Source organism: Rattus norvegicus, chromosome 13, assembly GCF_036323735.1.
Source record: "Rattus norvegicus strain BN/NHsdMcwi chromosome 13, GRCr8, whole genome shotgun sequence".
In the NCBI taxonomy this organism is placed as follows: domain Eukaryota; kingdom Metazoa; phylum Chordata; class Mammalia; order Rodentia; family Muridae; genus Rattus; species Rattus norvegicus.
The window spans coordinates 41,751,932-41,765,537 of NC_086031.1; the positions used below are offsets into that span (position 1 = coordinate 41,751,932).

Below are 13,606 nucleotides of genomic sequence, written 5' to 3' on the forward strand. Positions count from 1 at the left end.
TAGACAAGAACACTTCTACATTTAAAATAATTTAAAAAGACAAAGAAAAAGAAACTTCCCCTACCATGTTTTCAACATGTTAAATTTTCAGGAGCAAGCCAATTTTTAAATATGATTTAGCCCTGCGTGGTGGTGAGCACTTTAGAGCAAAGGTAAATGGATCTCCGTGAGTTCAAGGCCAGCCTGGTCTACAAAGTGAGTTCCAGAACAGCCAGAGCTTTTACACGGAGAAAGCCTGTCTCATAAAAGAAAATACTAAAGACTTGGAGATATCTAACTGAATAAAAACAAAACCCAAAGTAAAGTGAGTTATTTTTGGGCAATAAAACCAAATATAAGAAGAGATGAATTGGGGATAAATCATTTTTCTTTAAAACTCTCCTGAATTATTTTATGTCTGAATATATGCTGGTTGTTTTTTTTTAAATAGAATGCATCTTAATAAATTTTAAATATCAAAACACAAAATTAGTCAACTTTTCGCTGGAGGAGGTCTCCTGTACAGACCAGCCTTGAACTTGCTAGGAAGCCAAAGGTGACCTTGAACTTCTGATCTGTCCTTGGCCGTTTCCAAGGCACCGTAATCATAAGTGCGCGCCACCATGTCTGGTGAAAGTGGTGCTGCCAGTGGAGCCCAGGACTTCATCCGTGTTAGGCAAGCCTTCTGCCAGCTGAGCTCCATCCCCATCTCCAAATCAGCCAAGTTGTGAGCTACCACTGAATCTAGGCAGCGTGCTGTACTTTTAACCTCTGAAGCCGAGTACATTCCTGTTTTCTCGTTGAGATTTTTTTTTTAATTTTGTGCTGAGTCCTAGTTACCAAAGAATGTTGGCCCCAAACCAAGTGCACAAACAGAATCTTGAACTTTAATAGGGCAGTTGGCATGAACCAACTGGGCTGGCCAGGCCCCCTGACTGGTACCTGAAGATAGAAATAAAGGGACAGAGGAGTCAATGAACTCTGATTTTCATGACGATCTCTCGATATCAGAATTTTCCCTTTTGTATATACACGTGTCTCCTCTGGTCCTGTGGAGATGAAAATTGACATCCACACTCACATTCTACCAAAGGAATGGCCTGATCTAGAAAAGGTAACGGTGACTAATGTTCCGGATTCTTTCTGGACCTTTTCCAGGGCGTCCCAACACCTCTGCTCGTAGATCTCTCACTTCTTTGGAGATGGAATGGGATGGAGTCGTTCTTCTTTGCTCTTGGGGGAGTGATTCTTAAGTTACTAGGTAGCTCTAATTTCCTACTATTTAAAGATGGCTTTTACGTTCATTTCAGTGGAACAATGGGTCAAAGAAATCAGGGCTTTCTAGAAGCTCTTCTCATCCCATCACATGACACATCCTGTCAAATTCCTGGACGATTTAAGTCAAGCAGCTCTGAGGCCTTTTAAACGGTGTGCTCAGCTGCTGGAAGGGCACCTGCCAAGTACTGGATCGAAAGTCATGGCTGCAACTGAAAGGCCATTAAAAGAAATAGAATGTGGTCGCTTTCCAGAAGGTTTTAAAATAGGTTCTAGAAGCACCAGGAGATAGCTTTGTGAAATGTCTTTCCAGTCTATTTCAGGACTCTGTCTGAAACCTTTCCTGTCTGATCTTTAAGCTGTGAACCCTTCTTAGGAAGACCTGGGAAGCAGGTATCTTAGCAATCCCTGGAATTGGTGACATGAAATATATGTACAATGGGCGTCTATAAGAGTGCTCTCTGTCAAAAGAAAACGAGGCAGGGCGGACCTGTGGGCTTGGCTCATGATAGTGTTTGCCTGGTATGTGGGAAGCCCTGGATTCCATCTGAAGCACAGAGAGGGGGTGAAAGTATGTTCTGTGTTTCCCTAAGGATGGAAACTTCCCTTAAAGACTTACTTCTAAGTGTGTGTGTGTGTGTGTGTGTGTGTGTGTGTGTGTGTGTGTGTGTGAGAGAGACAGACAGACAGACAGACAGACCGACTGACTGAGACAGGGAGAGGGAAGGAGAGGAAGAGGGAGAGAGGGAGAGAGGGGGGGGGAGAGGGAGAGAGAGAGAGAGAGAGAGAGAGAGAGAGAGAGAGAGAGAGAGAGAGAGAGAGAGAGTGTTAGAGTTGTAAGCCAAGCATACTGTGTCACAGACGTCAGATGTCCTTGAGCTGAAGTTACAGGATGCTAGGAACCCGGGTCTTCTGGAAGAGCAGTGCACACTCTCAGTTATCTCTTCAGTACACTCCCTTAAAAACTTTGAAAGTTGGTGTCAGTAGGTTAAAGAATGTACAATTACATAGTACATTCCAGACCGGAAAGGAAGAGAAGGGGGCAGGGAGGGAAGGAAGGAGGGAATGAGAAAGAAAAAGAGGGAGGGAGGGGTGCTGAAAAAAGAAGTGGGGAACATGGAAAAAATTGTAAGTACCTAGACGTTATGGTATCTGGTTTTACACAGCCTGTCGTATTCTGGACTGCTCTCACTAGTAATTTACTTAATTTAAGGTGGGGGAAAAGTGAATGAACTCAAACGCTTTTGAAAAAGTGGTTCCTTGTGCAAGCAAATTTTCTTCTCACTGTTAACCTTGTATAAAAATGCTAACCTCAGGCTCAGGGCATACCTCAGGTGATGGGCACTTGCCTGCCTGCACCAGGCCCTTGGTTCAGTTTCCTCCAGCACTGCATAAACAGTCCATGCCTGCTGTCCCAGCTTTCAGGAAGTGGAGGCAGGAGGATCAGATGTTCAAGGTCATCCTCCATGACACTAGTGTTTAAGAAGTATATGAGACCCTGACTCAAAGGAAATAAAAAGGCTTTTGATCTCAGGCACTTCTTTGTCCATCAGTAAGTGAGCTGGGAGGTAGAAGTAACAGATTAAACTGTGAGAATAGAACTGAGCTGCCTCAGAAAGCCTGTCCCATCATGGCCAATGGAAAAAGAGATCCCTCATAGCCCAAAGTGGGGGCCTGTCTGCTTGGGAACTTCTTGTCCTAGTCACACCTTATAAAAGTGTAAACAACACCTCAAGATGTTAATGATTTTATGAGAGGCATGTCTCAGCCTGACTTCTGTGGAAACCATAGGCAGTGACCTTCTTACAACGCCATTTCCAACAGCTTATGAGGAGCCATCCAATGAACATTACAATGAATAGATTAGGTATGAAACACATCCTATTCCCTAACCTGACAGCCTTAGGAACACACACACACACACACACACACACACACACACACACACACACACACACACATTTAGGACAGCTCCCAGATCTAGTGGAAGCAAGGAGTATTAAACTCCAGAGTTACAGGTTTTCATTTTGTTTGAACCTCTTAGAGCAAACAAACAAATACCCACCCAAAAGTGTCCAGGACTCCCATGGTGGCCTCTGTCCTGAAGCTTCTCAAGTGTTTCCCAGTCAGGACTCCTTCCTACTGAGACGTTTTTACGCCTCCCAAGATATATAAATTGAACATTTAAGACAATTCTTTAATATATATTAAGGATAAAAAGCCAATTTTCATCCTAATGTTTGTGTTTACATAAAGAATTAAATCTTGGTTAAACATTTGACACTGCAGGACATCGTCAACGCTTTTCAGAATTAACGGCTATTTTGTTTACATAACTATCAGTGCTAAGAAAGCTATCGCACATAAATATATAGTAGAGAATAGCAGAAGTACTTTAGGGCCATTCCACAAAGAATTGAGAATTCTGTCTTAATCCCAAGGCAAAATTTTTTGGGCTGTTTTATGAAATTCAAGCCAGCAAATCAAATGCAATTCTGTTTGTTTGTTTGTTTGTTTGTTTGTTTTTGTTCATTTTTTAAAGACAGGGGTCTCATATAGCCCAGGCTGGGCTCTCTAAGTCACCAAGAATGACCTTGAACTCTCGACCCTCCTGCTGTTGCCTCTTGAGTGCTGGGATTTGAGACATAAGCCACCATGCCAGTTTATATGGTGCTGGGATCAAACTCGGGAATTTGTACATGCAAGACAAGCAGACTGCAGACTGAGCTATATTCCCAGTCACAGGTTAGCAATACTACAGCAAACATTCTAACACAGTACAATCTAAAAATGTACTAATAGCATACTTACAGGCTGAGGAATGATGGCTGGAAAAATTCTGGAAGCCTTTGTTTTCCATAATGAATCCATTAAGTTTCTCTAAGAGCCAGAAACTATATATACAGTAGTCACTGTAATGTATTACATACAATAGTCTTGATTCCCAGCAGAGGTGTTTTGGGAGGTGTTCCCTGGCGTTGCACAGTGTGACAGCCTGCACAGTGCAAAGTGCACAGGTTGTGTGTTCAGAACCAAGGCTTCGGAGAAGTTGCACAATGCAACATGGGCACTGCCTGCCAGAACCACCTTGGATTCGTTACATATCTGACGCTGAATTAATGTTCTGCTGTTTCCAAATCTTTTACAACACCCAGTAAATAACCACCACATGAGATCACGACCCACAGTTTAAGGGTGGCTTCTAGATGATCCTCCTTACCTTTACTTTCCTTGAGAGAGTGGCCAGCATGACACCCACTTAGAGAATGTCATACCAAGAGGGTTCCACGCTCCATGGTCTCTAGCTTTCTGCCTAGATGGGAATCTTGAAAGGGCTTAGAAAGTTCTGTGGTCTAAATGCTATGTCCTCTCAAAATTCATATTGAAATCCAAGAATACACACAAGTGGAAGCAATTAGAGCAAGAGGAACTGGACTGTTTCTATAAAACAGGCCAAAGGGAACTCTGGAATTTTTCTGTTGTAAGGCTCTGCAGGAACCAGGACAGCCTCTTACCACATCAGCTAGCGCCTTCATCTTGGATGTCCCAGCTTTCTGAAACTACAGGAAATAAAAGTCTGTGTTTATAAGCCTCCAGTATTATGTCAGAGTAGCCCAATGGGACTAAGACATAATAAATCGGAGAGTGATTTTCAGTTCCAGTCACATTCAGGCAACTACACAAAGAATCCGATGTTGAATCCAATCTTTGCCTCTCTCTCCCTCTCTCTCTCTCTCTCTCTCTCTCTCTCTCTCGCTCTCGCTCTCGCTCTCTCTTGCTCTCTGTCCTCTCTCTCCCCCCCAACCCCCTTCTCTCTCCACCATGCCCCCTCCATGCTACCATGAGATAGGGTCTCATTACGTAACCCAGGTTGGCCCCCAACTTTGATTCTCCTGCCCCAGCTTTCCTGAGTGCCACATTACAGGTGTGCATGACAATCCCAACTCCTGCTTCATTCTTACTGTGGGACTTAAAACCAACCTTTGCAACTCCCTCACAAGAGTGTAAGCAGATGCCCACTATCTCTGGGGGAACACCCTCTCTGGCATCCTTGGAAGGAAAGTTCATCTTCCCACTAGGTCCCAATAAGATTCCCCATTCTAAGCACAGAAGGCTGTTCCCAGCTCAGCCCTAAAATGAAGGCCCTCCCTCTCCCCACCTTGAAAACCCAGGGGAGCCTAGAACAAAGCTTTCTTTTTGCAGAGAAGAGAAAGCTTTCCACAGTAGGCTGCCACATCTTACCTCCCTTCCCTTGTTTGCAACCCCACAAGACTTTCTCCAAGCTGAAGCCAAGAACTGGGCACTGATAGCTGACAGTTTCCAATCGCCCCACCTGCTGGACCCTAAAATCATTATTTAAACCAGCTGGGAAAAACTGAAAGACAGAAGATTCGGAGATACAGAGATGTGCATCCTGGAAACTTCCTGAGCATGCCTCTTGGTGGCTCTTTTATACCATCTCCCCCTCCTCACACCAATTGCATTGGAAGAGTGGTTCGTTCAGTACTTCTGACCTTGGAGTCTCACATGCTGTAGGCAGAGGACACTTCGTAAGAATAAGAGCAATGGTAATAGTTCTCTGGCGTCCTTTGTACCTCGGGAGATTAAAACCAAAGAGGAAAGCTGAGGAGGTACCTCAGTCAAGGGCCTGTGTTCAATCCAGAGCCTATGTAAAAACCAGGTGTGGGGACATACTCGGGATCCATCACCAGGAAGGTAGAGACTGATCCCTGGGGCTTGTTAACCAGTCCCTTTAGTCTATTTGATGAATCCCAGACTGACAGGAGACCCTGCCTCAAAAAACAAAGTGAATGGAACCTGAGGAGAAATAAATACTCTACATCAGCACCTGTCCATTCTCACATGTATACTCATACATGAGCATGCGTAAACACTGAACACACATGTATACTACTCACGCATGAGCACACACAAACAGTAAACACACATGTATTCTACTTACACATGAGCACACACAAACAGTAAACATGCATGTATACTACTTACACATGAGCACACACAAACAGTAAACACACATGTATACTCACGCATGAGCACACACAAACAGTAAACACACATGTATACTCACACATGAGCACACACAAACAGTAAACATGCATGTATACTCACACATGAACACACGCAAACACAAAAAGATAGACAGATGAGTATAAAATGACACAACATGTGCAGTTAAATATCTACATTATTAACCAAGCTTGACAGGTGACGTACTTGATATTCAGAAATGAGCCTAGAGCTTTGTAGGTTCCCCCCAGACATCAAGATCCTCCCCAACTTCTCTCATTCATATAAACCCACAGAGGGAGCTCCATCGTGGGATCACAACCCACAGGTCAAGCAATCGGATCTTTAACATAGTAGAAGTTTCCCTGGGATGACGGTTAGCCAGTGTTGGAATAATTAAACTCCAGTGACCATGATTCCCTGAAACATGGGAGTGAAAGACAGATATATTTGTGTGATGCTGGGGTCTTTCTCTGTGTTCCATTATTTCTAGTCTACAATAATAGACTAGAAATAATGTGCATGTGCATTTGCGTGCATGTGTGTGTCTGTGTGTGTGTGTGTGTCTGTGTGTCTGTCTGTGTGTGTGTCTGTGTGTCTGTGTGTGTGTGTATGTTGTTTTTTTTTGAGACAGCATTTCATCTATCCTAGACTGGCCTCGAACTTGCTATGTAGCTGAGGATAACTTCTGACTCTCCTACCTCCACCTCCACAGTTCTGGAACCATTGGTGTATACCACCATGCCTGGTTTGTGCAATGCCAGGGATGGAACCCCGGTCTTAGCAAACGCCAGGCAAGCACCGAAGCACATCTTCTGCCCCCTACAGTGGGTATCTACAGCAAAACGCCTTCATTTTTTCAAATTGTTTCTTAGTAGGGGAAATATTTTAAAATACCTGCCTCTGATCTTTTCTCAGTTTCTTCAAACTTTCCAACAGGATAATGAAAAGAGTAAGCCACTGCTATTTTGTTTGAGAATCTTAAGTGCTTTTGGAAGAACTAATATCTCCTTCCGAACCTGGTTTTTCTTCTTAAATATTAATAGACACACCCCTCACAACCTCCACTCCCTTGTGCAATGAAGGAAGAAAACAGGAGAGTCAACATATCAGGGATGATGATTAACTAATCGTTTTAAAGAAGTCGTTTTTGACAGATCCTTTGTTGCACGCTGGTGGTGATTTCAATCAGGAGTAGGATCAGGATTCTTTTATTTTTTCAATTCGCTTTACTTCCTGCTCACCACCCCTCCTCCCAGTCGCCCCCTCTAACAATCCTTCCACCCCTCTCTGAGAGGGTAGGTATCCCCCAACCCTAGCACATCAAGTCTCTGTGGGGGTAGGTACATCCTCTCCCACTGAGGCCAGACAAGGCAGCCCAGCTAGAAGAACGTGTCCCACAGACAGCAACAACTTTTGGCATAGCCATTGTTCAAGACCCACATGAAGACCAAGCAGCACATCTGCTACATATATGTAGGGAGCCCTAGGTCCAGCCGTTGTTTACTCTTTGGTTGGTGGTTCAGTCTCTGAGGCCCCAAGAGTCCAGGTTAGTTGACTCCATTAGTCTTTCTGTGAAATTCCTATCTCCTTCAGGTCCCTCAATCCTTTCCCCAACTCTTCCAAAAGAGTCCCCAAGCTCTGACGACTGTTCGACTGTGGTGTCTGCATCCTTTTGAGTCAGCTGCCAGATGGAGCCTCTCAGAGGACAGTTATGCTAGACACCTGTCTGCAAGCATAACAGAGTATCATTCATACTGTCATGGATTGGTGCTTGCCCATGGGATGGGTCTCAAGTTGGGCTGGTTATTGCTTGGCCATTCCCTCAGGCTCTACTCCATGCCCTGTGCCTGCCTTTCTTGTAAACCAGATAATTTGGGGCTGAAGGTTTTATGGGTGGGTTGCTGTCCCTATGGCTCCACTGGGCTTCCTGCCTGGCTATATGAAGTAGTCTCTTCAGGTTCCATATCCCCACTGAGTCTCAGCTAAGGTCACCCCCATTGATTCTCGGGTACCTCCCCTGTCTCAGGTCTCTGTCTCGTCCTCTCTATGCTCCCCACCTCCTCACCCATGTCAGTTGCAGATTTCCACTCATTCTCATGACCATCTGACCATCTCTCCAGTCTCTCTCCCTACCTGATCCCAAACCTCCCCATTCCCCTCCCTAAACCCTCTCTCCCACCCAGTTCCCTCCCTCCATCTGCCTCCTGTGACCCTTCTGAGTGAGATTCAAGTATCCTCTCTTGGCCCTTCCCTCTTCTTTAGCTTCTTTAGGTCTGTGGAGTATAACATGGTACCTGCATTTTATGGCTAATATGCACTCATAAATGAGTGTATACCATGCGTGTCCTTCTGGGTCTAGGTTACTTCACTCAGGATAAAATTCTCAAGTTCCATCCATTTCTGCAAAATTCATGATATCTTTGTTTTCAATGGCTGAGTAATATTCCACTGTGTAAATGTACCACATTTTCTTTATCCATTCTTCAGCTGAGGGACATCTAAGTTGTTTCCCATTTCTGGCTGTGAAAAATAAAGCTTCTGTAACATAGTTGAGCAGGTGTCTTTGTGGGGTGGTGGAGCGTCTTTTGGTTATATGCCCAGGAGTGTATAGCTGGATCTTGGGGTAGAATTATTTCCGGTTTTCTGTGAAATCTCCAAGAAAGAAAATTCCAGTGATTGGCAGAGGGGAATCAGTGAAATACTTGCTTTATAGGTGGGAAGGCCTGAATTACATCTTTATAATTCATATTAAAAAGTAATCCTGTGGGATTGGGGGTTTAGCTCAGTGGTAGAGCGCTTGCCTAGGAAGCGCAAGGCCCTGGGTTCAGTCCCCAGCTCTGGAAAAAAAAAAAGTAATCCTGCAATCCTTGAACTGGGGAGGCAGAGACAAGTGGATTCCTAGGACTCATTACTTAGCAGAAATTCTGTCTCAAAAATCAAGATAGATGGTGCCTACAGGGCAACAGCTAAGGATTCCTCTGGTCTCCATCTACACATGCACCTCCATACACATGTGCACCCACAGAAACATACATGCATTCTTGTAGTTGTTGTTGTTGTTGCTGTTGTTGTTGTTGTTTTGAGGCAGGGTTTCTATGTAGCTCTGGCTGTCCTGGAACTCACTCTGTAGACCAGGCTGGCCTCAAACTCAGAAATCCACATGACTCTGCCTCCTAAATGCTTGGATTAAAGGCCTGTGCTTCATACATGCATTTTTAAAACAGACCGTCTGAGGTGGAAAAACAACAGATTCATAGGAACAGAGTTAAGTTGTTTCTGGAAAATCAGAGCTCACTCTCTGATGTTACAAACAATAGGGTCTTGGCCCAGGAATCCATGGGGGAAATGCTTTGGGTTAATCTATGGTGTAACTTTTGGTAACAGTGATATGGTGAAGCCCATGGCAAAAGCTGCTTCAGGCTAGCTACTGGGATTCCAAATGTGTGCCATGGTGTCCAGCTTTTTTACATAAGTTCTCAGGTCAAACCCAGGTCCTCTGGCTTATATTACCAGCTGAACTATCTCTTCATACCATAATTTGACTCTAAACTACTCTTCTAAGAAAATAGATCTCTCTCTCTCTCTCTCTCTCTCTCTCTCTCTCTCTCTCTCTCTTTTTCTCTCTCATTACTTGGAAGTTCAGGGCACATGATGAAGGTGTGAAGTCCCCAAGAAATATCATTTAACAGTTGGGCAAAGTAGCACATACCTGTAATCTCAAGTACTCAGGAGACTGAGACCGGAAGATAGATTCAGCCAGGAGGGAAAACATCTCAAACAACAAAACTAGCTTCCTCCTTCTCTTCTTCCTCCTCCTCCTCCTCCCCCTCCTCCTCCTCTCCCTCCTCCTCCTTCTCCTTCTCCCCCTCCTCCTCCTCCCCCTCCTCCTTCTCCTCCTCCTCCTCCTCCTCTGCCTCCTCCTCTCAAATGGGACAGGGACTCATGCAGTCCAAGCTGGTCTCACACTCACTGTACAGTCAGGAATGGCCTTGAACTCTAGGCTTCCTGCTTCCATCTCCTGGATCCTGGGATTAGAGGTGTGAACCACCTTGCCCAATTTATTCGGTACTGGGGATGGAACCCGGGGCTTTGTGCATGCTAGGCAAGCATCCTACCAACTGAGCCACATCCCTAACCCAGATATAGGAGTTTTTCTTTCCCTATAAATGTATCAATTTAAAGGTAAATCGATTTAATGAGAATACAGGTCTGAAGAAGGGGACACATGGGAAGATGGTGTCTGATAGGACAGAGTTTGGGATCCTGCGTCTAGAAGACGTACCTTGGCTGCAGGCCCCTCTTCTTTACTGACTAAGTCTAACTGTGATTCTCCTCATTGCAGAGGTTTGGCTATGGAGGCTGGGTGCAGCTCCAACAGCAAGGCAAGGTGAGTTTCTCCCAGCACACACCTGAGGGTGACCCAGAGATGGTATGTCCGACTTAACTACTTAACTTCTTGTAGGCTGGGCATCAGGAAATCAACTCTTTTACCCTGCCATTGATTGTAATAAGAAGGGAAGCAGCCATGCAGTTTCTAAGGCATGGTAGGGAAAACTGAAGTGATGTCGGACAGCAACATCAATGAAATAAAAAACGGAATTGAATCTCCACTACAGAATCTCTTTTAACTTTTATGTCTTGTTATATTTGCCCTAGAACCAATTTTAGCATTTACAGCTCGGTTGTAGGGAAGTGACTTGGCTCTATGGATTACTATGTTATATTAAGACAGAACAAAGTAATTGATTTGTTAGCAGAAATCAGATGTGTGAGTTTTTGTGATTAGGTCACCTCACTCAGGATGATATTTTCTAGTTCTATCCATTTACCTGTGACTTTCATGAAGTCATAGTTTTTAATGGCTGAGTAATACTCCATTGTGTAGATGTACCACATTTTCTGTATCCATTCCTCTGTTGAGGGACATCTGGGTTTTTAACAGCTTCTGGCTATTATTGATAAGGCTGCTATGAACATAGTGGAGCATGTGTTCTTGTTATATGTTGGAGCATCTTTTGGGTATATGCCCAGGAGTGGTATAGCTGGGTCCTCAGGTAGTGAACCACCAGACTGACTTCCAGAATGGTTGTACCAGCTTACAATCCCACTAACAATGGAGGAGTGTTCCTCTTCCTCCACATTCTCACCATCATCTGTTGTCACCAGAGGGGTTTTTCTGTTTTTTTGTTTGTTTGTTTGTTTGTTTGTTTGTTTTATCTTAGCCACTCTGACTGGTATGAGGTAGAATCTCAGGGTTGTTTTGATTTGCATTTCCCTGGTGACTAAGGACATTGAACATTTCTTTAGGTGCTTCGCATCCATTCAATTAATCCTTAGCTGAGAATTCTTTGTTTAGCTATGTACCCTACTTTTTAATAGGGTTATTTGATTCTCTGGAGTCTAACTTTTTTTTGAGTCTAACTTCTTGAGTTCTTTGTATATATTGGATATTAACCCTCTATCAGATGTAGGATTGGTAAAGATCTTTCCCCAATCTGTTGGTTGCTGTTTTGTCCTAATGACAATGTCCTTTGCCTTACAGAAACTTGGCAATTTTATGATGTCCCATTTGTTGATTCTTTAAGCCATTGGTGTTTTGTTCAGGAAATTTTCCCCAATGCCCATATGTTCGAGGTACTTCCCCGCTTTTTCTTCTATTAGTTTGAGTGTATCTGGTTCGACGTGGAGGTCCTTGATCCACTTGGACTTGAGCTTTGTACCAGGTGATAAGAATGGATCAATTTGCATTCTTCTACATGTTGACCTCTAGTTGAACCAGCACCATTTGTTGAAAATGCTATCTTTCTTACATTGGATAGTTTTAGCTCCTTCGTAAAAGATCAAGTGACCATAGGTGTGTGGGTTCATTTTTGGGTCTTCAGTTCTATTCCATTGATCTACCTGCCTGTCTCTGTACCAATACCATATAGTTCTCATCACTATTGCTCTGTAATACTGCTAGAGGTCAGGGATGGTGATTCCCCCAGAAGTTCTTTTATTGTTGAAGATAGTTTTTGCTATCCTGGCTTTTTGTTATTCTAAATGAGCAAATTTCTCCATCTAACTCTATAAAGAAATGATTTGAAATTTTGATGGGGATTGAATTGAATCTGTAGATTGCTTTTGGCAAGATGGCCATTTTTACAATATTAATCCTGCCAATCCATGAGCATGGGAGATCTTTCCATCCTCTGAGATCTTCTTCAATTTCTTTCTTTAGAGACTTGAAGTTCTTGTCATACAGATCTTTCACTTGCTTGGTTAAAGTCACATCTAGGTATTTTATGTTATTTGTGACAATTGTGAAGAGTGTCGTTCCCTAATTTCTTTCTCAGCCTGTTTATCCTTTGAGTAGAGGAAGGCTACTGATTTGTTTGCATTAATTTTATATCCAGCCACTTTGTTGAAGTTGTTTATCAGGCTTAGTAGTTCTCTGGTGGAACTTTTGGGAAAACTTAAGTATACTATAATCTCATCTGCAAATAGTGATATTTTTACTTCTTCCTTTCCAATCTGTATCCCTTTGACCTCCTTTCATTGTCTGATTGCTCTGGCTAGGACTTTGAGTCCTATATTGTATAAGTAAGGAGAGAGTGGGCAGCCTTGTCTAGTCCCTAATTTTAGTGGGATTGCTTCAAGTTTCTCTCCATTTAGTTAGATGTTGGCTACTGATTTGCTGTATATTGCTTTTACTATGTTTAGGTATGGGCCTTGAATTCCCGATCTTTCCAAGACTTTTATCATGAAAGAGTGTTGAATTTTGTCAAATGCTTTCTCAGCAACTAATGAGGTGATCATGTGGTTTTTTTTCTTAGAGTTTATTTACACAGCAGATTACATAGATGGATTTTCATATATTGAACCATCCCTGAATCCCTGGTATGAAGCCTACTTGATCATGATGGATGATTGTTTTGAGGTGTTCTTGCATTCTGTTTTCGAGAACTTTATTGAGTATTTTTGCAGCGATATTCATAAGGGAAATTGGTCTGAAGTTCTCTTTCTTTGTTGGGTCTTTGTGTGGTTTAGGTTTAAGTGTAATTGTGGCTTCATAGAAGGAATTGGGTGGTGCTCCATCTGTTTCAGTTTTGTGGAATAGTTTGGACAGTATTGGTATTAGCTCTTCTATGAAGATCTGATAGAATTCTTCACTAAACCCATCTGGTTCTGATTTTTGTTTGTTTGGTTGGTTTGGTTTGGTTTTTGTTTTGTTTTGTTTTTGTTTGGGAGACATTTAATAATTGTTTCTATTTCTCTGGTAGTTATGGGACTGTTTAGATGGTTTATCTGATCCTGATTTAACTTTGGTACCTGGTATCTG

At 43.1% G+C, this 13,606-nt stretch overlaps 1 protein-coding gene across 1 annotated transcript in view; it reads left to right on the top strand.

Annotated features, from left to right (window-relative positions):
- The first annotated feature begins 962 nt into the window (after positions 1–962).
- The window catches only part of Acmsd (aminocarboxymuconate semialdehyde decarboxylase), a 45,534-nt gene continuing 32,890 nt past the window's right edge, over positions 963–13,606 (top strand). The window contains exons 1-2 of the mRNA NM_134372.2: positions 963–1,093; positions 10,628–10,672. Of these exons, the coding sequence (NP_599199.1) occupies positions 1,037–1,093; positions 10,628–10,672 (102 nt within the window). The 5' untranslated portion in view covers positions 963–1,036. The remainder of the gene's footprint in view (positions 1,094–10,627; positions 10,673–13,606) is intronic.